The sequence below is a fragment of the Phyllobates terribilis genome, unplaced genomic scaffold (genome assembly GCF_046119375.1).
Source record: "Phyllobates terribilis strain yellow unplaced genomic scaffold, ASM4611937v1 Scaffold_8__6_contigs__length_399053987, whole genome shotgun sequence".
Lineage (NCBI taxonomy): Eukaryota > Metazoa > Chordata > Amphibia > Anura > Dendrobatidae > Phyllobates > Phyllobates terribilis.
The window spans coordinates 214,823,015-214,848,960 of NW_027362768.1; the positions used below are offsets into that span (position 1 = coordinate 214,823,015).

Below are 25,946 nucleotides of genomic sequence, written 5' to 3' on the forward strand. Positions count from 1 at the left end.
AGCAGGAGAAATTGCCGTCCGCACAGTAGGGGAACAGCTGACGTTACTGAACCCCAATAACACGGCAGCAAGTGTTGACTGTGCAGACAGCACTTCTGAGCAGCAACTGGCGGTGTTGGAGCTCAGGGATTACAGTTCAGGTGGTAGAAACATGAACACAACAGGAGACCTGGATACTGTTGCCAACCAATTATTTATTCTGGAAGAGGACTGGCAAATTCATGCGAGATCCAGGCCTTGTTCATTTTGAGAAAAGTAAGCCGGTCAACGTTATCGGAGGATAGTCGCATGCGACGGTCTGTTAGTACACCACCTGCGGCACTAAAGACGTGTTCTGATAATACACTAGCAGCAGGGCAAGCTAGCACCTCCAATGCATACTGGCTAAGCTCTAGCCATGTATCCAGCTTACAGACCCAAAACTTGAAGGGAGAAGAGCCGTCTGGGAGTACACTGAGAGGGCAAGACATGTAGTCTGTCACCATCTGACGGAAACGCTGCCTCCTGCTGACTGGAGCCGTCTGTGATGGTGTAGACATTTGTGGCGGAGGGGACACAAAACTTTGCCACATTTGGGCCATACTGGTCTTGCCTTGTGCTGAGGCGCTGCTTCTGCTCCCTCTTTGTGCAGAGCTTCCTCCACTGCCTCGACGCACTGAGCTGCTTTGTAAAGCACTAGCAGCACTGCTCTCGGTTGGAATGCAGAACATGATGGAATGCACCAGTGCGTCTTGGTACTCCCGCATTTTACGCTCCCGGTTTAACGGTGTTATGAGGCTTTGTAAGTTGTCCCGGTAGCGAGGATCTAGGAGGGTGAACACCCAATAATCAGCCGTGTTGAGAATGTGGGCGATGCGACGGTCGTTTCTCAGGCACTGCAGCATGAAATCAACCATGTGCTGCAGACTGGCAACTGGCCAAGAAACGCTGTCCCCTGCTTGAGGCGTGATCTCTGCCTGCTCAGCATCACCCCACCCTCGCTCTAGATACTGACTACTAGAGCATTGTGTACCTTCCTCCTCTGGACAGATGTCTTCCTCCTCCATTGACTCCTCCTCATGCTCCTCACAAAGTGTCCCCTGCCTAGGCCTTTGTGAGGAACCACATTGCGCAGACTGTAGAGAAGCAGATGGCATTTGTGACTCCTCATCCTCCACCTCTTCCAAAACCTCGTCCCTTAGTGCTTGCAGTGTTTTTTCAAGCAGGCAGATAAGAGGGATAGTCATGCTGACTAGTGCATCATCTGCACTCGCCATCCGCGTGGAATAATCGAAGGCACGCAAAACGTGGCAAATGTCCTTCATAGAGGCCCACTCAGTGGTGGTGAAGTGTGAACGGCGCGCACTGCGACTTGTTTGTGCCTGCTGCAGCTGGTACTCCATTACTGCTGCCTGCTGCTCACACAACCTCTCCAACATATGTAACGTTGAATTCCACCTGGTGGGTAGGTCACATATGATGCGATGTTCCGGAAGACGTAATCGGCGCTGCAGAGCTGCAATGCGCGATCTTGCGTTGCTGGAACGCCGCAAGTGAGCGCACTCTATGCGGACCTTGTGAAGCAGTGCATCAACATAAGGATATTCCCTCAAAAAACTCTGCACGACCAAGTTGAGCACATGTGCCAGACATGGGATGTGAAGAGGTTGCCTAGGCCCAGAGCTGCCACCAGATTTCGGCCATTGTCACACACTACCATGCCTGGCTGGAGATTCGCTGGCACAAACCACACGTCGCTCTGCTGCTTGATGGCATTCCAGAGCTCCTGCGCTGTGTGGCTTCGATTCCCCAAAGAAATTAATTTTAATACGACCTGTTAACGTTTGGCCACGGCTGTGCTCATATCGGTCATCATAACAGGTAACCGTTCACGGGTCGATGTGGAGGTAGACCGTGACGGCTCCTGCAGCGCTGATTCAGAGGAACTGGAGTATGAGGAGGAGTCAATGTGTACAGACTGGATTCCTGCAATCCTTGGAGTTGGCAGAACACGTACAGCGCCACTCTCAAGATCTGTACCCGGCTCCACAACATTTACCCAATGGGCAGTGAGGGAAAGGTATCGTCCCTGTCCATGCTTACTGGTCCACGCATCGGTGGTCAGGTGGACCTTGCTACTGACGGCGTTTTGTAGCGCATGTTTAATTTTTCCCTCCAAATGCTGTTGCAGGGCAGGGATGGCTTGCCTGCTGAAATAAAAGCGGCTGGGCACGTTGTATTGTGGGTCTGCCAATGCCATAAAGTTACGGAAGGTGTCAGTCTCCACCAGCCTGAATGATAGCATTTCAAGGGCCAGTAGTTTAGCAATGCCAGCATTCAGAGCCTGTGCTCGGGGGTGGTTTGCCGAGTATGGGCGCCTTTTCTCCCATGCCTGTGCGAACGATGGCTGTAGACTGGCCTGGAAGTGTGAGGATGACAGGGAAAGTGGTGCTGTGGGTGGAATTACACTGTGTCTCTGTACAACAGTGCCAGAGATTCTTCCATGGCGATCCTGTGAGGAAGCCGAACCAGCTGTGTGTGAGCTGGAGGAAGAGGCTACAACACGAGCTGAAGAGGTGGTTGGTGGCGCTGTAGGTTGGCCTAGGTCTTCAGTGTGTTTTTGCAACTCCACCACGTGCTTGGTCCGCACATGTTTCCACATATTTGTGGTATTGAGGTTGCTGACACTTTTCCCTCTTTTCACCTTCTGATTACACAGCTGGCATTTGACAAAGCAAATGTCATCTGCAACTGTGTCAAAAAAAGGACCAGGCACTGCAAGTCTTGGGAGCGCCCGCTTTGGATTTTGGAAGAGCCATGCTCCTAATGGGTGCCGAAGTGGAGGCTACAGGAACCTTGTCTGCCCCCTCCCTCTCCCTCCCTTTTGGGCCGTTCGGGGAATCTCTTCCTCAGAGCTGCTCCCACCACCTTCCTGTCCCTTACGCCATGATGGGTCAAGGACCTCATCTACACCACCCTCTTCAAACAACTGCTTCTCCTGGGTAGTCTCGACAGCACAGTACGCACCAGAAAGTGGCACCTGAGTCTCATCATCAGATGCGTACTGAGGTGTGCTGCTGACCATAGGCACTGGCCCACCCGCCTCTTCAGATTCAGAGAGACAAAACGGTTGCGCATCACTGCATACTACCTCTTCTTCAAATTCTCGAATTCTGCTTGGCTGGCCCCCTCTTTCCAAGCCAAGAGATTCAGAGAACAGAAGTAGAGATGGCTCCTGTCCAGGGCTCTCTGACTGCCTGGGCAATTTGGCAGGTGGTGAAGAGACAGATAGGTGCTCTTCAGTGCTCAGGACCTGAGAGGATCTGGAACTAATTGAAGTCGATGCGTTAGCTGCCATCCATCCAACAACGGCTTCAATTTGGTCCTCCCGCAGCAGTGGGGCACGGCTAGCTCCTACAAAGCTGCGCATAAAGGACTGTTCCCTGGTAAAACTGGGGGATGCTGACTTACTGGTGCCCTCAGCAGGCACAGAATCCCCACGTCCTCTCCCTGCAGGCACAGAATCCTCACGTCCTCTCCCTGCAGAAACTCCACACCCACGACCACATGCCTTACTCCCTGCTTCTTCATCTTGGTAGACTGATAAAGATAAGCAGAAAAGTACTAAGGGCTTAGTGTGCTTATTCCTGAACAGCTGCTAACAGGTATAAGAAACACTAATTTTATAAAGTGTGGACTAGACTTTAATATGAGCTAATGTGGCCTACACAACTGTAAAGTGGAGTGTTTGGTGAACTTTATTTAGGTTTTTTTTTGTCACAAAAAGACACTGGATGTGCCCAAAGATGTAATACCGATTGTAATAGCTACAAAAAGTTTGTGATACTATGTAGGAAGGTAACCTACAATGCAGTAGATGAGGCTACAAAAAATAGGCCAATACTAATCTGGCTGGGGCTGCAGGGCACAATGCTGCAGAAAGGCTGCTCTAACTACTCCTATATAGTGTGTTTGGAACCAATTTAGCTGAATATGGATGGAACCACCACACTAATAGGAGAAATCAGGAAAAATTATGAATTGGCAAAAAAGCACAATCTATGAGGCAGTGACACACACTGAGCGCACTACAACCAGACGTGGCTGAAGCACACACTACAGCGTGAGCTGCACTCACACACAGACCTTGCAGACAGCGGTGAACAGTGCAGATGCAGAGCACTGTGCACTAGCGCTGCAAGACAAAAAAAAAATTCTCTATCTACTCCTATATAGTGTGTTTGGAACCAATTTAGCTGAATATGGATGGAACCACCACACTAATAGGAGATATCAGGAAAAATTATGAATTAGCAAAAAAGGACAATGTATGAGGCAGTGACACACACTGAGTGCACTACAACCAGACATAGTTGAAGCACACACTACAGGGTGAGCTGCACTCACACACAGACCTTGCAGACAGCGGTGAACAGCACAGAGAACTGTGCACTAGCGCTGCAAGGCACAGCGATTTATAAAGTAGCTTGGGTAAAGCAGAATAGATCAAATAGGTAGCTAAAACTGTCCCTCAGAACAATAGCGTCCTATCCCTAACTGAATTCACAGCAGAGTGAGCTGAAAATGGCGGCGGCTTTTATAGTGCATCATGACATCATTTCAGCAGCCAATCACAGCCATGCCATTAGTTAAGATGCCTACATGCCTAAAAGGATGTGCCCACACTTCTTAGGATCCTCATTGGCTGAATAAAATGAAACTGGCTCATTGCATTATGGGAACTTCCGATTCAGGTATACGATATTGTAAAAGTATCGGAATTAAGTATCGGAATTCCGATACTGCAAATGTCGGCCGATACCCGATATTTCAGCATCTGAATGCTCAACACTAGTCCCGGCTGTTAGACAGCTGTGGTACATGCAGGGATTGCATGTTTGTTAGGCAATCCCTGCATGTGTCACAGCTAACACCCCCGGCGGCTCGAGCATAGATACAGAGCACGCCGAAAATACTCGGGCAGCACCCGAGCACGCTCGTGCAACACTATAGGTAAGAGATTCGTGGCCTCCTGTCCAGCGTCCCATGAATTGATCTGCTCAGCTCTAGTTCTAACTGTCCCGGATATGGTGAACAACCCCGTATAAATAAACTACAGTTAGGTCCATATATATATGGACAGAGACAACATTTTTCTAATTTTGGTTCTAGACTTTACCACAATGAATTTTAAACAAAACAATTCAGATGCAGTTGAAGTTCAGACTTTCAGCTTTCATTTGAGGGTATCCACATTAAAATTGGATGAAGGGTTTAGGAGTTTTAGCTCCTTAACATGTGCTACCCTGTTTTTAAAGGGACCAAAAGTAATTGGACAATTGACTCCAAGGCTATTTCATGGACAGTTGTGGGCAATCCCTTCGTTATGTCATTCTCAATTAAGCAGATAAAAGGCCTGGAGTCGATCTGAGGTGTGGTGCTTGCATTTGGAAGGTTTTGCTGTGAAGTAAACATGCGGTCAAAGGAGCTCTCCATGCAGGTGAAACAAGCCATCCTTAAGCTGCAAAAACAGAAAAAACCCATCCAAGAAATTGCTACAATATTAGGAGTGGCAAAATCTACAGTTTGGTACATCCTGAGAAAGAAAGAAAGCACTGGTGGTGAACTCATCAATGCAAAAAGACCTGGGCGCCCACGGAAGACAACAGTGGTGGATGATCGCAGAATAATCTCCATGGTGAAGAGAAACCCCTTCACAACAGCCAACCAAGTGAACAACACTCTCCAGGAGGTAGGCGTATCAATATCCAAATCTACCATAAAGAGAAGACTGCATGAGAGTAAATGCAGAGGGTTCACTGCATGGTGCAAGCCACTCATAAGCATCAAGAATAAAAAGCCTAGACTGAACTTTGCTAAAAAAAAACATCTAAAAAAGCCAGCACAGTTCTGGAAGAACATTCTTTGGACAGATGAAACCAAGATCAACCTCTACCAGAATGATGGAAAGAGAAAAGTATGGCAAAGGCGTGGTACAGCTCATGATCCAAAGCATACCACATCATCTGTAAAACAGGGCGGAGGCAGTGTGATGACTTGGATATGCATGGCTGCCAGTGGCACTGGGTCACTAGTGTTTATTGATGATGTGACACAGGAAAGCAGCCGAATGAATTCTGATGTATTCAGAGCCATACTGTGTGCTCAGATCCAGCCAAACTGATTGGTCGTCGTTTCATACTACAGATGGACAATGACCCAAAACATGAAGCCAAAGCAACCCAGGAGTTTATTAATGCAAAGAAGTGGAATACTCTTGAATGGCCAAGTCAGTCACCTGATCTCAACCCAATTGAGAATGCATGAAAACCACCGCAGTGAAGGCCTGGCAGAGCATCAAAAAGGAGGAAACACAGCGTCTGATGATGTCCATGAGTTCAAGACTTCAGGCAGTCATTGCCAACAAAGGGTTTTCAACCAAGTACTAGAAATGAACATTTTATTTACAATTATTTAATCTGTCCAATTACTTTTGGTCCCTTTAAAAACAGGGTGGCACATGTTAAGGAGCTGAAACTCCTAAACCCTTCATCCAATTTTAATGTGGATACCCTCAAATGAAAGCTGAAAGTCTGAACTTCAACTGCATCTGAATTGTTTTGTTTAAAATTCATTGTGGTAATGTCTAGAACCAAAAATTAGAAAAATGTTGTCTCTGTCCAAATATATATGGACCTAACTGTAGCTATTGAATCCATTCTACGCCCGGGTGGCGAGCATCTTTATTGGTCTCCCATGCTGGTATGTGCTGCTCCCATCCTGTCCCAACCATCCTATCCTGGTATGCATGGCACCCCTCACCCCCATTGCTAGTATGCGTGGCGTCCCTCACCCCCCTCCCGCAGGGCCGAAGTACGCGAATGCCCATACCGCGCTGTTCGACACCATTTTGCTGAAGACACACTGCAAATGTGTCTTCAGTAAAATGGCACCGGATAGCGCTGTGTGCCGATTCCTACGCATACCGTGGTCTCCGGCGCCATACACACTCCTCTTACCTGTAACGGCTCCATGCGTTCTTCTGTCTGGAGCCAGACTGCGCAGGCGTGTCGCGCTTACGCAGTCTATAAAGGCTTCAGACAGACACGCATCTCCGGTTATATTATAGATAACTACCTTTCTGCAGCATGTGGTCTGAGGCCAATCTAGTACCATCCTCACGTGTGGTCTGGGGCACGGCAGGCACTATCTAGCACCGTCCTCACGTGTGGTCTAGGGCACGGCTGGCACTATCTAGTACCTTCCTCACGTGTGGTCTGGAGCAAGGCAGGCACTATCTAGTACCGTCCTCACGTGTGGTCTGGGGCACGGCAGGCACTATCTAGTACCGTCCTCACTGTCTTCATCCGACACGGTCCTCCTTCTCTGCTTCATGTGGATTACACATCCAACGTCAGCCACACAGCCTCTGCCATCACGCTCCTGCGGAGGCACACTTCTCTGCTCTGTGCCGGAAAAGGGCAGAGAGAAGTGCGCCTGCGCAGGAGCGCAATGGAAGACACTGTCTGGATGATGTAGGATAAACCCATTGGACGGGACCGCCCTGTAGGTGAGTCTAATATAAGGTTTTTTTTTTACGTTATGCAGATTGGCTTGGGGACTTATATACAGCATTCTAGGGCATACAGGTGGTGGTCGTACTTTATATGGGGAAAACCAGGTGACAGGTTCCCTTTAAGCAGGTTTTCATCTATGCAGCTTGTACAAGTGAACTTCATTGTTTCAAAAGTGGGTTACCTGTCTAAGCCATCTTATTATAGTACCTTTTACATGGCTTACACAGATGCATCATGGGCTTTTCTGCCCGATGAGTAAAATGAAAGGCTAAAATACAATGTGGAAACGTAATCAGAGAAATGTTTTATTTACATTCAGAACAGGTTTAAAAGAAACAAATAACCATTACCACAGAAATCTCTAACTTTTAATTGTAGAAATATTGTATAAATAACATTTTAAAATTATGTATAGAAATAATTCTAATTTTATAAAAGTGCATTTATGGGAGGATTGTGGGTAAGGTCTTTGGCTTTGCCCCGACCTCTGACTCCGGTGTCTGATGTTTCGGTGTCCTGGAACTGAGATCATGATGCCTGCTTTGTATAGAAAATCAATAGCCTTGAAAAATCCGGGAATAAGAGAAGGGGGTCTTTGGGGAAATTGGTCTCGAAAACAAGGCAGCGTGGAAAATTCTATTTTGTGGCTGTAGGCGACAACGTCTGAGACCCAAGTGTTGATCACTACCGAGAGCCACTCATCCTGGAACCAAAGGAGACGGCCGCCCACCCTGAGAAACATCCCAGGTGGGAACATCGCATCATACCGAAGAGTATCTGCTAGAACAAGATCTGGGCATGGCAGACCAGCGCTGGTGGGTTCTTTGATGCCAGGAGGGGGCTAGCCTAAAGGAAGGTCTCTTCTTTTCCTGGCGGGCCGGACAGTTGTCCTTTTGGTTGCTGTTCTACACTGGAAATTTCCGAAAGAACCAAAACTGAACAGTGCGTCTCTTGGGAGGAGGGCATTTGGCCCTCTGTTGCAGAAGCAAAATACTCTTACCCCCCATGGCATTAGAGGTCATCTTATCTAGCTCTTCGAAAAGGCGGGAGTCCTGGAAGGTGAGGCTGGTGGACTTTTTGGAAGCTGAACCTGATCCATGATTTCAGCTATGAGGCCATGTGGTTGGTGAAGTTGATGGGTGCCAGGGCTAAATAGGCGGCTGCAGGGGGAGGGGGCACACTCTCGTTATAGGCAGTGAAGAGCTCCTGGGGAGGTGACATTGTGGGCAGACTGCAGTCCTGGCAGAGGGACCAGGTCTGACTAGAGGGAAACCTATTGTTACAGGAGAAACATGCAAAATACAGGACAATGGGAGTGAGACTCTCTGGGGTTAGGTATAGAGAGAAGAGAAAGAAACAGGTGCTAGAAGGGAGCTAGGCTGTGGATAAAGAGCTGCCCCCGATGGCAGAGCTTACTCAGACCCTGCATCCTGAGGACCTGGAGAGGCTGAAGGTAGCGGTGACCGGGCAGAACCAGGCGATGAGGAAGCAGAGTTCAGGTGAGCTGGGGCAGTGTTATAAACTGGTGATAGAAAGATGGCGCAGAAGAAGGAGGAGGAGAAAGAGGCAGCGTCAAGAAAAACATGTGCAGGGTTCCTGCGCACCAGAATGCAAAGTGTGCCCTGATAGGTGGAGGGTGGAAAGCGCTGGAGAGCAGGCGTGCGTGATTGTTTAGGCTGCTAGGAGTGTGGCCCGGCAACCGGAGAAAGTCTAGACTGAAGTCTGGATTTTAAGAGAGGGGCCGTAGGAGCCTCTGAAAAACGAGGAGGTGGCGATTTGAGCACCCTAACTGCCTGGTAGGATATACTTGTACTGAAGAACCTGAATCCTTCTTCGCAGACCGATGATGAAGCTGGGCATGAGATAACCTGGACAAAGACCTTCGGGCGGCTGGCAGGTAACGGATCAGTCTTCCCTCCCTGCACCTTCTGGATATGGGGGGCGAGCGGGCAGGGGATTAGTGCCAAGGACAGTCTGCTGGGGAATCCCAAACACTCTTGTTGTGTTAGGGTCCTGCCTCGTAGACCACAGAGGATACAGTACTGAAACAATTCCACTGTTGCCCTCACAAAAAGTATCTGAAAGAAAAAGGGAATCATTAATATAAAAAAAAACAAAAAAAAAAACAACCTAAGGCTACATACCCATTGCGTTCTGTGTCCCAGTCGTGGTATACGTCCGAAATCCCCAGCAAAACGGGGTCTGATGTATGCGCTGACGGGGGCCATAGACTGCAATGGTGATGGCAGAGCGAACGTGCACTTTTTTTCGGGAGTGTACGCCTACAGGAGGTAGACATAGGCTACTGTGTCTGAGTGTCCGCCTCCTGTGGGCATACACTCCGGAAAGCACACGTTCGCTTTGCCGTCACCACTGCAGTCTATGGTCACCGTCATCGCATACGTGCAAACCCCGTTTTGCCGGGGATTTCAGATGTATGCCTAGACGGGGACACAGAATGCAATGTGGAAGCACCCTGAGGTAGATGGACCCGTGTCTGCCTCCTACTGACACCAAGCTAAAACAGATTAGCTTCATGCCAGTTGATGATGCACCCTTCTGGGGAAGAGCTAACTTTTTTTTGCATAGTGTAAGCAGCATACACCCATGGTTTTTTGTGTCCCAATGCGGCATTAACCCCCACAGAGGGTCCCCAGGATTAATCCCCACCCCCCACATCAACCAGAGGGCCCCAAAGCATAAACCCCCCAAATCCCACCAGCCCTCCCCTTCAAGCATGAACTCACACCAGCCGCCTCAAACATAAACCCCCACCCCAAATCCCAACAGACGGCCCCCTACAAACATCACCCCCCCCTCAGGGCCCCCACAGGCGTGCACCATCATCCCCCCACAGGCGTGCACCATCATCCCCCCAACCCCCACAGGAGTGCACCATCCAGAACGCCCCCACAAGCGTGCATCCCCCCCCCAGAATGCCCCCACAAGCGTGCATCCTCGCCCCCAGAATGCCCCCACGAGCGTGCATCCTCGCCCCCAGAATGCCCCCACGAGCGTGCATCCTCGCCCCCAGAATGCCCCCACGAGCGTGCACCCTCCCCCCCAGAATGCCCCCACGAGCGTGCACCCTCCCCCCCCAGAATGCCCCCACGCGCGTGCACCCTCCCCCCCCAGAATGCCCCCACGCGCGTGCACCATCCCCCCCCAGAATGCCCCCACGCGCGTGCACCATCCCCCCCAGAATGCCCCCACGCGCGTGCACCATCCCCCCCCCCCAGAATGCCCCCACGCGCGTGCACCACCCCCCCCCAGAATGCCCCCACGAGCGTGCACCACCCCCCCCCCCAGAATGCCCCCACGAGCGTGCACCACCCCCCCCCGAATGCCCCCACGAGCGTGCACCCCCCCCCCAGAATGCCCCCACAAGAATGCACCATCCCCCCCAGAATGCCCCCACAAGCGTGCACCATCCCCCCCAGAATGCCCCCACAAGCGTGCACCATCCCCCCCAGAATGCCCCCACAAGCGTGCACCATCCCCCCCAGAACGCCCCCACAAGCGTGCACCATCCCCCCCAGAACGCCCCCACAAGCGTGCATCATCCCCCCCAGAACGCCCCCACAAGCGTGCATCATCCCCCCCAGAACGCCCCCACAAGTGTGCATCATCCCCCCCAGAACGCCCCCACAAGCGTGCATCATCCCCCCCAGAACGCCCCCACAAGCGTGCATCATCCCCCCCAGAACGCCCCCACAAGCGTGCATCATCCCCCCCAGAACGCCCCCACAAGCGTGCTTCATCCCCCCCAGAACGCCCCCACAAGCGTGCTTCACCCCCCCCAGAACGCCCCCACAAGCGTGCTTCATCCCCCCCTAGAACGCCCCCACAAGCGTGCTTCATCCCCCCTAGAACGCCCCCACAAGCGTGCTTCATCCCCCCCTAGAACGCCCCCACAAGCGTGCTTCATCCCCCCCTAGAACGCCCCCACAAGCGTGCTTCATCCCCCCCTAGAACGCCCCCACAAGCGTGCTTCATCCCCCCCTAGAACGCCCCCACAAGCGTGCTTCATCCCCCCCTAGAACGCCCCCACAAGCGTGCTTCATCCCCCACAAGCGTGTTTCATCCCCCCCAAGAACGCCCCCACAAGCGTGCTTCATCCCCCACAAGCGTGTTTCATCCCCCCCAAGAACGCCCCCACAAGCGTGCTTCATCCCCCACAAGCGTGTTTCATCCCCCCCAAGAACGCCCCCACAAGCGTGCTTCATCCCCCACAAGCGTGTTTCATCCCCCCCAAGAACGCCCCCACAAGCGTGTTTCATCCCCCCCAAGAACGCCCCCACAAGCGTGCTTCATCCCCCCCAAGAACGCCCCCACAAGAGTGCATCATCCCCCCCAGAATGCCCCCACAAGCGTGCATCATCCCCTCACAAGCGTGCATCATCCCCCCACAAGAGAGCATCATCCCCCCACAAGAGAGCCCTCACAAGCGTGCATCACCCCTTTCAGAATGCCCCCACAAGCGTGCTTCATCCCCCCCTAGAACGCCCCCACAAGCGTGCTTCATCCCCCCCTAGAACGCCCCCACAAGCGTGCTTCATCCCCCCCTAGAACGCCCCCACAAGCGTGCTTCATCCCCCCCTAGAACGCCCCCACAAGCGTGCTTCATCCCCCCCTAGAACGCCCCCACAAGCGTGCTTCACCTCCCCCTAGAACGCCCCCACAAGCGTGCTTCATCCCCCCCTAGAACGCCCCCACAAGCGTGCTTCACCCCCCCCTAGAACGCCCCCACAAGCGTGCTTCATCCCCCCCAAGAACGCCCCCACAAGCGTGCTTCATCCCCCCCAAGAACGCCCCCACAAGCGTGCTTCATCCCCCCCAAGAACGCCCCCACAAGCGTGCTTCATCCCCCCCAAGAACGCCCCCACAAGCGTGCTTCATCCCCCACAAGAACGCCCCCACAAGCGTGCTTCATCCCCCCCAAGAACGCCCCCACAAGCGTGCTTCATCCCCCCCAAGAACGCCCCCACAAGCGTGCTTCATCCCCCCCAAGAACGCCCCCACAAGCGTGCTTCATCCCCCCCAAGAACGCCCCCACAAGCGTGCTTCATCCCCCCCAAGAACGCCCCCACAAGCGTGCTTCATCCCCCCCAAGAACGCCCCCACAAGCGTGCTTCATCCCCCCCAAGAACGCCCCCACAAGCGTGCTTCATCCCCCCCAAGAACGCCCCCACAAGCGTGCTTCATCCCCCCCAAGAACGCCCCCACAAGCGTGCTTCATCCCCCCCAAGAACGCCCCCACAAGCGTGCTTCATCCCCCCCAAGAACGCCCCCACAAGCGTGCTTCATCCCCCCCAAGAACGCCCCCACAAGCGTGCTTCATCCCCCCCAAGAACGCCCCCACAAGCGTGCTTCATCCCCCCCAAGAACGCCCCCACAAGCGTGCTTCATCCCCCCCAAGAACGCCCCCACAAGCGTGCTTCATCCCCCCCAAGAACGCCCCCACAAGCGTGCTTCATCCCCCCAAGAACGCCCCCACAAGCGTGCTTCATCCCCCCAAGAACGCCCCCACAAGCGTGCTTCATCCCTCCCAAGAACGCCCCCACAAGCATGCTTCATCCCCCCCAAGAACGCCCCCACAAGCGTGCTTCATCCCCCCAAGAACGCCCCCACAAGAGTGCATCACCCCCCCCCAGAATGCCCCCACAAGCGTGCATCATCCCCCCACAAACGTGCATCATCCCCCCCCAGAAGGCCCCCACAAACGTGCATCATCCCCCCCCCCAGAAGGCCCCCACAAACGTGCATCATCCCCCCCCCAGAAGGCCCCCACAAACGTGCATCATCCCCCCCCCAGAAGGCCCCCACAAACGTGCATCATCCCCCCCCCAGAAGGCCCCCACAAACGTGCATCATCCCCCCCCCAGAAGGCCCCCACAAACGTGCATCATCCCCCCCCCAGAAGGCCCCCACAAACGTGCATCATCCCCCCCCCAGAAGGCCCCCACAAACGTGCATCATCCCCCCCCCAGAAGGCCCCCACAAACGTGCATCATCCCCCCCAGAAGGCCCCCACAAACGTGCATCATCCCCCCCCCAGAAGGCCCCCACAAACGTGCATCATCCCCCCCCCAGAAGGCCCCCACAAACGTACATCATCCCCCCCCAGAAGGCCCCCACAAACGTGCATCATCCCCCCCCCAGAAGGCCCCCACAAACGTGCATCATCCCCCCCCCAGAAGGCCCCCACAAGCGTGCATCATCGCCCCAGAATGCCCCCACAAGCGTGCATCACCCCCCCCAAGAAGGCCCCCACAAGCGTGCATCACCCCCCCCAGAAGGCTCCCACAAACGTGCATCATCCCCCCCAGAAGGCCCCCACAAACGTGCATCATCCCCCCCAGAAGGCCCCCACAAACGTGCATCATCCCCCCCAGAAGGCCCCCACAAACGTGCATCACCCCCCCAGAAGGCCCCCACAAGCGTGCATCATCCCACCCACAAGCGTGCATCATCCCCCCCCCACAATGCCCCCACCAAGCGTGCATCATCCCCCCCAGAATGCCCCCACAAGCGTGCATCATCCCCCCCAGAATGTCCCCGCAAGCGTGCATCATTCCCCCCCAGAATGCCCCCTGAGCCCGCAGCATCCCCAAAAACGTGCATCATCCGCCTCCCCGAGAGACCCCACAAGCGTGCATCATCCCCCCACAGAGACCCTATCAGCCCGCAGCATGCCCCCTCCAGAGCCCCCATCAGCCCGCAGAGTACCTCCCCAGCATGCCCCCCGAGCCCCTATCAGCCCGCAGCATGCCCCCTCCAGAGCCCCCATCAGCCCGCAGGGTACCTCCCCAGCATGCCCCCCCGAGCCCCTATCAGCCCGCAGCATGCCCCCCGAGCCCCTATCAGCCCGCAGCATGCCCCCCCCGAGCCCCTATCAGCCCGCAGCATGCCCCCCCCGAGCCCCTATCAGCCCGCAGCATGCCCCCCCGAGCCCCTATCAGCCCGCTGCATGCCCCCTCCGAGCCCCTATCAGCCCGCAGCATGCCCCCTCCGAGCCCCTATCAGCCCGCAGCATGCCCCCCCCCCGAGCCCCTATCAGCCCGCAGCATGCCCCCCCCGAGCCCCTATCAGCCCGCAGCATGCCCCCCCGAGCCCCTATCAGCCCGCAGCATACCCCCTCCAGAGCCCCCATCAGCCCGCAGGGTACCTCCCCAGCATGCCCCCCCGAGCCCCTATCAGCCCGCAGCATGCCCCCCCCGAGCCCCTATCAGCCCGCAGCATGCCCCCCCCGAGCCCCTATCAGCCCGCAGCATGCCCCCCCCGAGCCCCTATCAGCCCGCAGCATGCCCCCCCCGAGCCCCTATCAGCCCGCAGCATGCCCCCCCCCGAGCCCCTATCAGCCCGCAGCATGCCCCCCCGAGCCCCTATCAGCCCGCAGCATGCCCCCCCCGAGCCCCTATCAGCCCGCAGCATACCCCCCCCGAAGCCCGCCCCCATCAGCCAGCAGTATGCCCCCCCAGAGCCCCCATCAGCTCACAGCATGCCCCCCCAGAGCCCACAGCATGCCTCCCCGAGCCCTCATCAGCCCGCAGCATGCCTCCCCCAGAGCCCTCATCAGCCCGCAGCATGCCTCCCCCAGAGCCCTCATCAGCCCGCAGCATGCCTCCCCCAGAGCCCTCATCAGCCCGCAGCATGCCTCCCCCAGAGCCCTCATCAGCCCGCAGCATGCCTCCCCCAGAGCCCTCATCAGCCCGCAGCATGCCTCCCCCAGAGCCCTCATCAGCCCGCAGCATGCCTCCCCCAGAGCCCTCATCAGCCCGCAGCATGCCTCCCCCAGAGCCCTCATCAGCCCGCAGCATGCCTCCCCCAGAGCCCTCATCAGCCCGCAGCATGCCTCCCCCAGAGCCCTCATCAGCCCGCAGCATGCCTCCCCCAGAGCCCTCATCAGCCCGCAGCATGCCTCCCCCAGAGCCCTCATCAGCCCGCAGCATGCCTCCCCCAGAGCCCTCATCAGCCCGCAGCATGCCTCCCCCAGAGCCCTCATCAGCCCGCAGCATGCCTCCCCCAGAGCCCTCATCAGCCCGCAGCATGCCTCCCCCAGAGCCCTCATCAGCCCGCAGCATGCCTCCCCCAGAGCCCTCATCAGCCCGCAGCATGCCTCCCCCAGAGCCCTCATCAGCCCGCAGCATGCCTCCCCCAGAGCCCTCATCAGCCCGCAGCATGCCTCCCCCAGAGCCCTCATCAGCCCGCAGCATGCCTCCCCCAGAGCCCTCATCAGCCCGCAGCATGCCTCCCCCAGAGCCCTCATCAGCCCGCAGCATGCCTCCCCCAGAGCCCTCATCAGCCCGCAGCATGCCTCCCCCAGAGCCCTCATCAGCCCGCAGCATGCCCTACCCCAGTGCCCCCATCAGCCCGCAGCATGCCCCCCCCAGAGCCCCCATCAGCCCGCAGCATGCCCCCCCAGAGCCCCCATCAGCCCGCAGCATGCCCCCCCAGAACCCACATTAGCCCACAGCATGCCCTACCCCAGAACCCACATTAGCCCGCAGCATGCCCTACCCCAGAGCCCCCATCAGCCCACAGCATGCCCCCCCAGAACCCACATCAGCCCACAGCATGCCCCCCCAGAACCCACATTAGCCCGCAGCATGCCTCCCCCAGAGCCCTCATCAGCCCACAGCATGCCCTACCCCAGAGCCCTCATCAGCCCACAGCATGCCTCCCCAGCATGCCCCCCCAGAACCCACATTAGCCCGCAGCATGCCTCCCCCAGAGCCCTCATCAGCCCACAGCATGCCTCCCCAGCATGCCCCCCCAGAACCCACATTAGCCCGCAGCATGCCTCCCCCAGAGCCCTCATCAGCCCACAGCATGCCCTACCCCAGAGCCCCCATCAGCCCGCAGCATGCCTCCCCCAGAGCCCTCATCAGCCCACAGCATGCCTCCCCAGCATGCCCCCCCAGAACCCACATTAGCCCGCAGCATGCCTCCCCCAGAACCCTCATCAGCCCACAGCATGCCCTACCCCAGAGCCCCCATCAGCCCGCAGCATGCCTCCCCCAGAGCCCTCATCAGCCCACAGCATGCCTCCCCAGCATGCCCCCCAGAACCCACATTAGCCCGCAGCATGCCTCCCCCAGAGCCCTCATCAGCCCACAGCATGCCTCCCCAGCATGCCCCCCCAGAACCCACATTAGCCCGCAGCATGCCTCCCCCAGAGCCCTCATCAGCCCACAGCATGCCTCCCCAGCATGCCCCCCAGAACCCACATTAGCCCGCAGCATACCTCCCCAGAGCCCCCATCAGCCCACAGCATGTCCCCCCCAAAGCCCCTAACAGCCCGCAGTATGCCCCCCCCCCAGAGCCACCACAAACCCGCAGCATGCCCCCAAGAGCCCGCAGCACTGACCTCCTCATGCAGCTTCACCGGTAAGCGGCAACTGTATAACTCTCTCAGTATGGCGTCTGGTGCTAAACTAGAACACGCCCATAACGCACAGTCAGAATACGCTCCCGGAAATGACGTCATTCCCGGAAGGGGCCCATACATTCTAGCGTTTACTCTCTCACTTGTAGTCACGACCTAGAAACGACCGTGGGAATATGGCTGCGTCAAAAAGTGCTAGTCGTTTAACTGGTCTTGTTAAACCGATTCTTAGCCAAGATTTGTACAGCGCAAAACGAAGAGTGCGGGAGTTGTACAGGGCCTGGTACCGGGAAGTGCCGAACACAGGTGAGGGCTGTTAAATCTCAAGTGAGCTAACACTTCGGTGACCTCAGTGTTGCTAGGCGAAGAAAGTAATGTTAAAAGCGGAAAGTTCAGCGGTTATCGTCCATAGTTCTAGTTCGGAATCTTCACTTGTTTATGAATCCTAATGAGGTCTTTCTGGCTTTCACTGTCTTGGCCTGTCATTTTGCCTCAGTTATGCTTGCTGAAGCTAAGTAAATACTTTTATGCCTAAACTTGCTTGAGCTGAAACACAAAAAAGGAAAGAGGAAGAGGGCTAACCTGTCTGCAGAGGAGGCATTCCTTCATGGAAAGCGTTTTGTACACTTATCTGGAAATATGCTTTAGTTTCCAAAGGGATTTTAATTAGTAAAGGAAACGTGACATCGGTAGAACACCTGAAACCCTAACCACATCAGCCTGCATGCAGTTACATGAGACTTACAATGGTGTTTGTAGCCAAACTACATGATATGTGGCTTTTCTATAGTTATAAATTATAGGGGTTGTCCACTACTAGGACAACCCCTTCATGATCTAAATGTTTGGAGCCAATAAAATAAAAACACTTAGGCTGTGTGCCCACTATGCTTTTTTTTTAAGCGTTTCCGCAGCGGCAAATCCGCTGCAGAAACGCTTAAAAAGCACTTGGTAGAACGCCTGCCATGTTTCCCAATGATAATCTGCATCTGCTGTGCACATGCTGCTGAAATTTCCGCTGCGGATTATCATTGCGGAAAAATCTGCAGCACTACCAATTATTCTCTGTAAATGCTGCGTTTTCGCCGCCATTGACTTGCATTAGAACGCATGGAATCCGCATCACTGTATATGTAGATGCTTAATCCAAGCGTTCTAATGTGCGGATGGTACCCGGGTGTGGAGGACAGGAGACTCTCCTCCGGACCTGGGTACCATAGAACCTGTGAAAAAAAGAATAAAAAATAAAGATTATACTTACCTTCTGATGGCCCCCGGTCTCCATAGTGATGCGTCTCGGCTTGCCGGCAACTCGCGATGATCTGAAAAGGACCTGCCATGACGTCATTTAGTCATGTGACGGGTCACGCGACAGCTGACGTCGGCAGGTCCTTTAGTGTACCGCGAGCTGCCGGCAAGCCAGGACAGATCGGATAAAGACTCCGGGGGCCATCAGAAGGTAAGTATGTATGTGTATATATATATATATATATATATATATATATATATATATATATATATAATATTTTTTTTTTTTACCTTTCTTTATGGTCATACTATATGAATCCATGCCTGTTGCATGGATTATATAGTGTGACCAGGTTGTCAAGCACTTTCCAAGTGATGCTAAAATCGCTTGGAAAGCACTTGTCAACCCGCATGTGGAAATGCAAGTGAAAAACGCTTCACATCCGCATGCGTTTTTTTTCTGCCAGGGAGATGCATAAATGCTCAGGAAAAATCCACAGCATTTCTGCATCGTGGACACATAGCCTTACACTCACCTCCCATGCTGGCAGTGGTGCAGGGACTCACGGTTCCAGGGCTCTCGTTCTATTGTTGTGACAGGTGAGCCCGGCTCCCAATCAGCACTAGTAACGTAGTTTTTAAGGTTGAAGGAAGACTAAGTCCATCTAGTTCAACCCATAGCCTAACATGTTGATCCAGAGGAAGGCAAAAAATAAACATGTGGCCAACACTAAGCTCCACATTGGGGAAAAAAATTCCTTCCCGACTCCATACAACAATCAGACTAGTTCCCTGGATCAACCCCCTATCAAGGAATATAGTATATATAACCTGTAATATTATACTTTTCAAGAAAGGCATCCATGCCCTTCTTAAATTTTAGTAGTGAATCACTCATTACAACATCATGCGGCAGAGAGTTCCGTAGTCTCACTGCTCTTACAGTAAGGCTGCGTGCACACGATGCGTTTTTCATGCGTTTATGCTGCGGAATTTCCGCAGCAGAAACGCATCAAAAACGCATGGTAACCCGCACCCCATGGTCCCCAATGGCATTCCGCAATGTCAATGCACATGCTGCAGATTTTTCCGCAGCGTTTCTGCAGCGCAAATAAATCCGCAGCTTGTTCATTAATTTTGCGGAAGCGCAGCTGAAGCGCCGCCATTGACTTGCATTGAGGCGCATAGAATCCGTGTCTGTACATTTGTACAAGCAGATTTTATGCGTCTCTATGTGCGGATGGTACCCAGTTCTGGAGGAGAGAAGACTCTCATCCAGACCTGGGTACCATTGTACCTGTAAAAAAAAGAATAAAATAATAAATAATTTATATTCACCTGTCCGGCGGCTTCTCTCTGCATGCCGGCAGCGCTTCTCCTTCCAGGACCTGAGATGACGTCGCGGTCATGTGACCGCAGGCTGTCTCGCGAGATGCAGGCAACCCGGAAAAAGCTAGGACGAGCGTGACAGCACACGCGGCGGGGGCTGGGGGGTAAGTATAGCTTTATTTTTTTATTTTTATGGTCACACTGTATAAGTCCATGCCTTTTGCATGGATTTATACAGTGTGACCTAGTTGTCAAGCTCTTTCCAAGTGATGCGATCGCCTGGAAAGTGCTTTTCAGTCCGCATGCGGAAACACATGCGTTAACGCATGTGGGTACGCATGTGAATCCGCATGTATTCTGCAGGAAAAACGCATGCACAATCTGCATGCGTTTTTTTCTGCCAGGGAGATGCAGAAATGCTGCAGAAATTTTCTACTTCATTTCTGCATCGTGGGCACATAGCCTAAAGAATCCGCGTCTGTGATTATGATTAAACCTTCTTTCCTCCAGACGTAGAAGATGCCCCCTTGTCCCCGTCTCTGGCCTCAGAGTAAAAAGATCAGTAGAAAGATCTTTGTACTGTCCCCTCATATACTTGTACATAGTAATAAGATCACCCCTGAGCCTTTGTTTTTCCAAACTAAATAACCCCAAGTGTAATAACCTGTCTTGGTATTGCAGACCCCCCAGTCCTCTAATAACCTTGGGTCGCTCTTCTCTGCACCCGCTCTAGTTCAGCTATGTCTTTCTTATACACCGGAGACCAGAACTGTACACAGTATTCTAAGTGTGGTCGCACTAGTGACTTGTATAGAGGTAAAATTATGTTCTCCTCATGAGCATCTATGCCTCTTTTAATGCATCCCATTATTTTATTTGCAGCAGCTGCCTGACATTGGCCACCAAACGTGAGCTTGTCGTCCGCCAATACACCCAGGTCTTTTTCAGTGACAGTTTTGCCCAGTGTATCACTGTCTCCGCCTTTGTACGAATTAAACATGAAGAGGAAGTCAGATAAGCCGCCGTGCAGTTTCCTGTTCATGTTCAATTCGTACAAAGGTGGAGACAGTGACGCCAGCACTGACTGAGTGCCAGGCTCATGTGTCACAACAACCGCACGGGAGCCCTGGGACTGTGAGTTCCGACACTGATCGAACGGTGTTGGCACGAAAGTGTAAGGCTATGTGTGCGCGTTGAGTATTTGATTGTAGAAGTTTCTGCATCCCCTGGCAGCAAAAATATTGCTGAAAAAAAGTGTGTTTTTGCATGCTTTTTTTTTTTATACAGCAATGAATGCTTTGTGGAGCTAAATAAAGATATTTGAAAAAAGAAACGTGGGACGTCGCTTTAACCCTTGGATCACCATTGGACCTAGGGTGAGAATATAGGTTAATTTAAATGATTAAAGAATGTGTCTGTTGTATTTTAAATAAAGTGTTTTCTCGGTGTGTGTTTATGTAATTACTTACAGGTTTAGTAATGATGGTGTCTGGTTGACACCATTTCATCACTAAACCTTGGGATTGGTGTCAGCGACACCTAATCCCATTACCTCTACTCGTATCTTCGCTGTGTCCAAAACGCTGTGTTCTAATGCCGCACTTGTTTTGTCAGTACATGTGGATCCACTGCATGTAATGACATTTCAATTGGTCAAAATATGCAGCGGACACTAGCGTCTTCGCTACAGAAATTGACATTCTGCGGATAAATTTACGCAGTGTCAAAAACAAGCACAGTGGGTATGGGCTTTCTTACAAATGAAAGAAAATGAAGAATTAAATAAATAATAAAAAAAAAAATGTCGTGGGCTTTCCTTGTCATTTTCATAACCAGAAGAGGGAAAGCCAACCGCTGGGGGCTGATATTACTATCCAGGGAAGGTGCCATTAGCCAGAAATGTTCCCTGGCTATTAATAAAAGCTCACAGCTGTTTGCTTACAGGGGGGCCCCCCCAAAAAATTGAAATTAGTTGCCCCTATAAAATGTAACCAGTAAAAGTTAGACAGCTTTGAGTTCATATTAACCCCTTAACCCCCGAGTGTGGTTTGCACGTTAATGACCAGGCCAATTTTTACAATTCTGACCACTGTCACTTTATGAGGTAATTACTCTGGAACACTTCAACGGATCCCCCTGATTCTGAGATTGTTTTTTCGTGACATATTGTACTTCATGATTGTGGTAAAATTTCTTCGATATCACTTGCGTTTATTTGTGAAAAAAACGGAAATTTGGCGAATATTTTGAACATTTTGCAATTTTCAAAATTTTAATTTTTATGCCCTTAAATCAGAGAGATATGTCACACAAAATACTTCATAAATAACATTTCCCACATGTCTACTTTACATCAGCACAATTTTGGAACCAAATTTTTTTTTGTTATGGAGCTATAAGGGTTAAAAGTTGACCAGCGATTTCTCATTTTTCCAACAAAATTTACCAAACCATTTTTTTAGGGACCACATCACATTTGAAGTCACTTTGAGAGGTCTTTATGACAGAAAATACCCAAAAGTGACACCATTCTAAAAACTGCACCCCTCAAGGAGCTCAAAACCACATTCAAGAACTTTATTAACCCTTCAGGTGCTTCACAGGAATTTTTGGAATGTGGAAGAAAAAAATGAACGTTTAACTTTTTTCACAAAAATTTTACTTTAGACCCATTTTTTTTTTATTTTCACAGGGATAACAAGAAAAAATGGACCACAAAATTTGTTGTGCAATTTCCCCTGGGCACGCAGATACCCCATATGTGGGGAAAAAACACTGTTTGGGCGCACGGCAGGGCTCGGAAGGGAAGGAGCGCCATTTGACTTTTAGATTGTAAAATTTGATTAAATAATTAGCGGACGCCATGTTGCGTTTGGAGAGCCCCTGTGTGTCCAAACATTGGAGCTCCCCCACAAGTGACCCCATTTTGGAAACTAGACCCCCCAAGGCACCTATCTAGATGCATAGTGAGCACTTGGAACCCCCAGGTGCTTCACAAATTGATTTGTAAAAATGAAAAAGTGAAAAAAAAAACACTTTTTCATTTTTATGAATCAATTTGTGAAGCACCTGGGGGTTCCAAGTGCTCACTATGCATCTAGATAGGTGCCTTGGGTGGTCTAGTTTCCAAAATGGGGTCACTTGTGGGGGAGCTCCATTGTTTGGGCACACAGGGCCTCTCCAAACACGACATGGTTCCAATTTGTTAGCGGACACCATGTCGCGTTTGGAGAGCCCCTGATGTGCCTAAACAGTTGAGCTCCCCCACAAGTGACCCCATTTTGGAAACTATACCCCTCAAGGATTTTATTAAGGGGTATAGTGAACATTTTGAACCCAGAGGTACGACACAGAATTTGATAACATTAGGTCATCATATTGAATAAGTTGTCATTAGTCTTGAGTGCAAGTGCTCGCTACTTGAGTTTGCATCGGGTACTCAGGTATGCACCATGTACTGCGTGTGCTCGAGTGACATGCTCGAGTCCCCGCCCGGATGTTTCACGGTTATTAGACACCCAAAAAAAAACATGCGGGGATCGCTCGTGCATGGCAGGCAATCCCCGCAAAGTTTTTTGGGCCATGAAGCATATGGGGCGGAGACTCTAGCATGTCACTCAAATACCCACGATACTCAATTCATACCAGAACACCCGATGCAAACTCAAGTAGCGAGCACTTGCGCTCAACACTAGTCGCCATATCGTCATCTTTTTTTCTTACTTTTGAAAAAAATCCCAACCCCATCACAACCCTAACCCCAGCCCTAACCCTAACACAACCCTAACCTGAGAGTTTATTTTTTACGCCGTTCCTCATGCGGTATAAGTGATTAGACTACCTTATTCTTCGGGTCGGTGAGACTACAGCGATACCAGAATCATATGGGGTTTTTATGACTGACAGCTGTCACACACTAAAAGACGCATTTTTTGTAAAATCTAGTTTTTGCATCGCCATATTTTGAGAGCTATAATTTTTCCAGATTTTGGCAGACAGTCTTGTGACAGCTCGTTTTTTGCGGGATAAGTTGATGTTTTTATTGGTGCCATTTTCAGGCACGTGACATTTTTTGATCGCTTTCTATTCCGATTTTTGGGAGGCAGAATAAACAAAAACCAACAATTCAGGAATTGTTTTTTTTTATTCTGTTCCGCGTGTGGTAAAATTGATAAGGCAGCTTTATTCTTCGGGTCAGTACGTTTACAGCGGTACCACATTTATATCGTATTTCTTTGTTTTGCACTTTTACATAATCAAAGCAATTTTATAGAAAAAAATAATTTTTAGCATAGCTTTATTCTGAGAACTATAACTTTTTATTTTTCGGCTGATGGAGCTGTATGGTGGCTTGTTTTTTGCGGGACGAGATGACGTTTTCAGCGTTACCATTTTTATTTATATTCGTCTTTTTGATCACGTGTTATTCCATTTTTAGTTTGGCGGTATGGTGATAAAGCATTGTTTTTTTGCTTCGTTTTTTATTTATTTTTTTTACCGTGTTCACTGAAGGGGTTAACTAGTGGGACAGTTTTATAGGTTAGGTTGTTCCGGATGCGGCGATACCAAATATGTGTACTTTTATTGTTTTTGTTTTTTATAATAATATTTATTGATGGGTACATTATATTTTTATTTTTGGTGGATTTTTTTTTTTTTTTTTTATATTCCTTTTTTTTTTTTTCTTCACTTTCTGATCATTTTTATACTTTATTACTTTGTCCCACTATGGGACTTTCACTTTTTTTTCTCTGATCGCCTGCATGGCACAGGAATGCAGCACCATCCCTGTGCCATGCAGGCTGTCAGCGCTGGATAGCCTGCGCATGTCCAAAAAATCTTCCTGCTGTCTGGTGACCCGGATGTTGTCATGACGACATCGGGTCGTCATGGCAACATCCAGGAAGCCACGGCAGACAGCGCTGGAGGCCGGAAGAGGAGGTGAGTATCTGCGATCACCTCCCCTTGCCACCGCAATGCTGCGATCGACTTCGATCGCAGCATCGCGGGGGTTAATGTGCTGGGAGCGGTGCAGGACCGCTCCCTGCACATAGTACCGGGTGTCAGCTGTGACAATCAGCTGACACCCGGCGGCGATCGCGCCCGCACAGCGTGTACAGCCAAAACAGTGCACTAATACTCTCCCAAATAGGAAAAACAGAGTCAGTCATTAGACTTACCCATTAGGAGAACCACTAAGTCTAATGACTTACTCTGTTTTTCCTATTTGGGAGAGTATTAGTGCACTGTTTTGGCTGTACAGGCTTATGCGGTGAGCAATATTGTGATACCCTATATCAATATCATTGAAATTATGGCTGGCTTTATGACCCCACCTGCACAATTATACTTTATACATGTCTATGGGTGATAAGGAAGAGCTATTATTGGCAAATATATATTATTACTCTCCTATGAAACATTAACCCATAAGAATGATAATCAATATTGGGATTTATCCTGGTCTATGTGTGTCCAATTTTTTCTTGATTCATCCTTTCCTCTTGAATTTTTGTACCTAGTGATTCTTAAAATGAAATGAAGTTTTTAACATTTTTTCAATAAAGTATATTATCATATTTGCATGTGGTATTTGGATTTATTCCAAGTGTAGACTAATACAAAAAGTCTGACAGTGGCTTTCATGCAAGAGAAGTATAAGAAGACCAGTCAGGTTATTTAAATAGTTCTAATAGTACTGTGTTGGTAAACCTTTTTATCTAGAGGAAATTAAACTGTTTGGTGTACACAATTGTAAAACATGTATTCCAGTGCAAATGCTTTTGTTGTTGAATCTCTTCTCACAGCATTAAGATGTCAATAGTGTTCAAGCCAATCAAACACAGGGGCTGAGCACATATGTAAATAAATGGTGCACACAGGTAATAATAAAAAAACAAGTAGTCCATAGCTCAACTCGCTGCATAAGCGATAATCAATCCTCTAAAAATGTTTTTTATGTTTAATTAAAAATGCCAAGATAAGGGGTGTCCCTTGATCCCCTGTTTGATGCTCTAGATGTGCTTCCTATAAAGCGTTCTGAAAGGACCCGTTTGGTTCGGCATCTTCCCACATGGGCAAATAATGACATAAATGACCCCCCTCATTTGACATGATATATATTCTTTAATTGGGAAGGTTTTAGTATTTCCTGAATTCAGAATTTCTTTCAGAGAGTGTGTGACCCTTTGATTGTTTGACAGTAACATAATTTGGGGACTCGTCATCCAGTGTGTTTAAGTGACCAGGGTGTGTGGACTCTGTCAGGGTGTGATTTATGCTCACTTGATAACCTAAAACAGAGGTTGAGTGCTGGATTGAGTGACGGGAGATAAATTAATCTTTGCAGCCACTTTGCAGTACGCGACACTCCGGAGTACGCTGATACTCCATATGTGGGGAAAACTACTGTTTTGGCACGTGGC

At 51.1% G+C, this 25,946-nt stretch overlaps 1 protein-coding gene and 1 long non-coding RNA gene across 2 annotated transcripts in view; one reads left to right on the forward strand and one right to left on the reverse strand.

Annotated features, from left to right (window-relative positions):
• Positions 1 to 7,840: 7,840 nt before the first annotated feature.
• LOC141157155 (uncharacterized) lies at positions 7,841 to 17,041 on the reverse strand. The gene is made up of 2 exons (XR_012247749.1): positions 16,927 to 17,041; positions 7,841 to 9,634 (listed from the first exon to the last, which is right to left on the reverse strand). It is a non-coding gene; the product is annotated as an uncharacterized lncRNA (long non-coding RNA).
• Positions 17,013 to 25,946, forward strand: part of NDUFA6 (NADH:ubiquinone oxidoreductase subunit A6) — a 147,574-nt gene continuing 138,640 nt past the window's right edge. Inside the window, exon 1 of the mRNA XM_073644070.1 lies at positions 17,013 to 17,250. Coding sequence (XP_073500171.1) covers positions 17,121 to 17,250 — 130 coding nt within the window. The 5' untranslated portion in view covers positions 17,013 to 17,120. The remainder of the gene's footprint in view (positions 17,251 to 25,946) is intronic.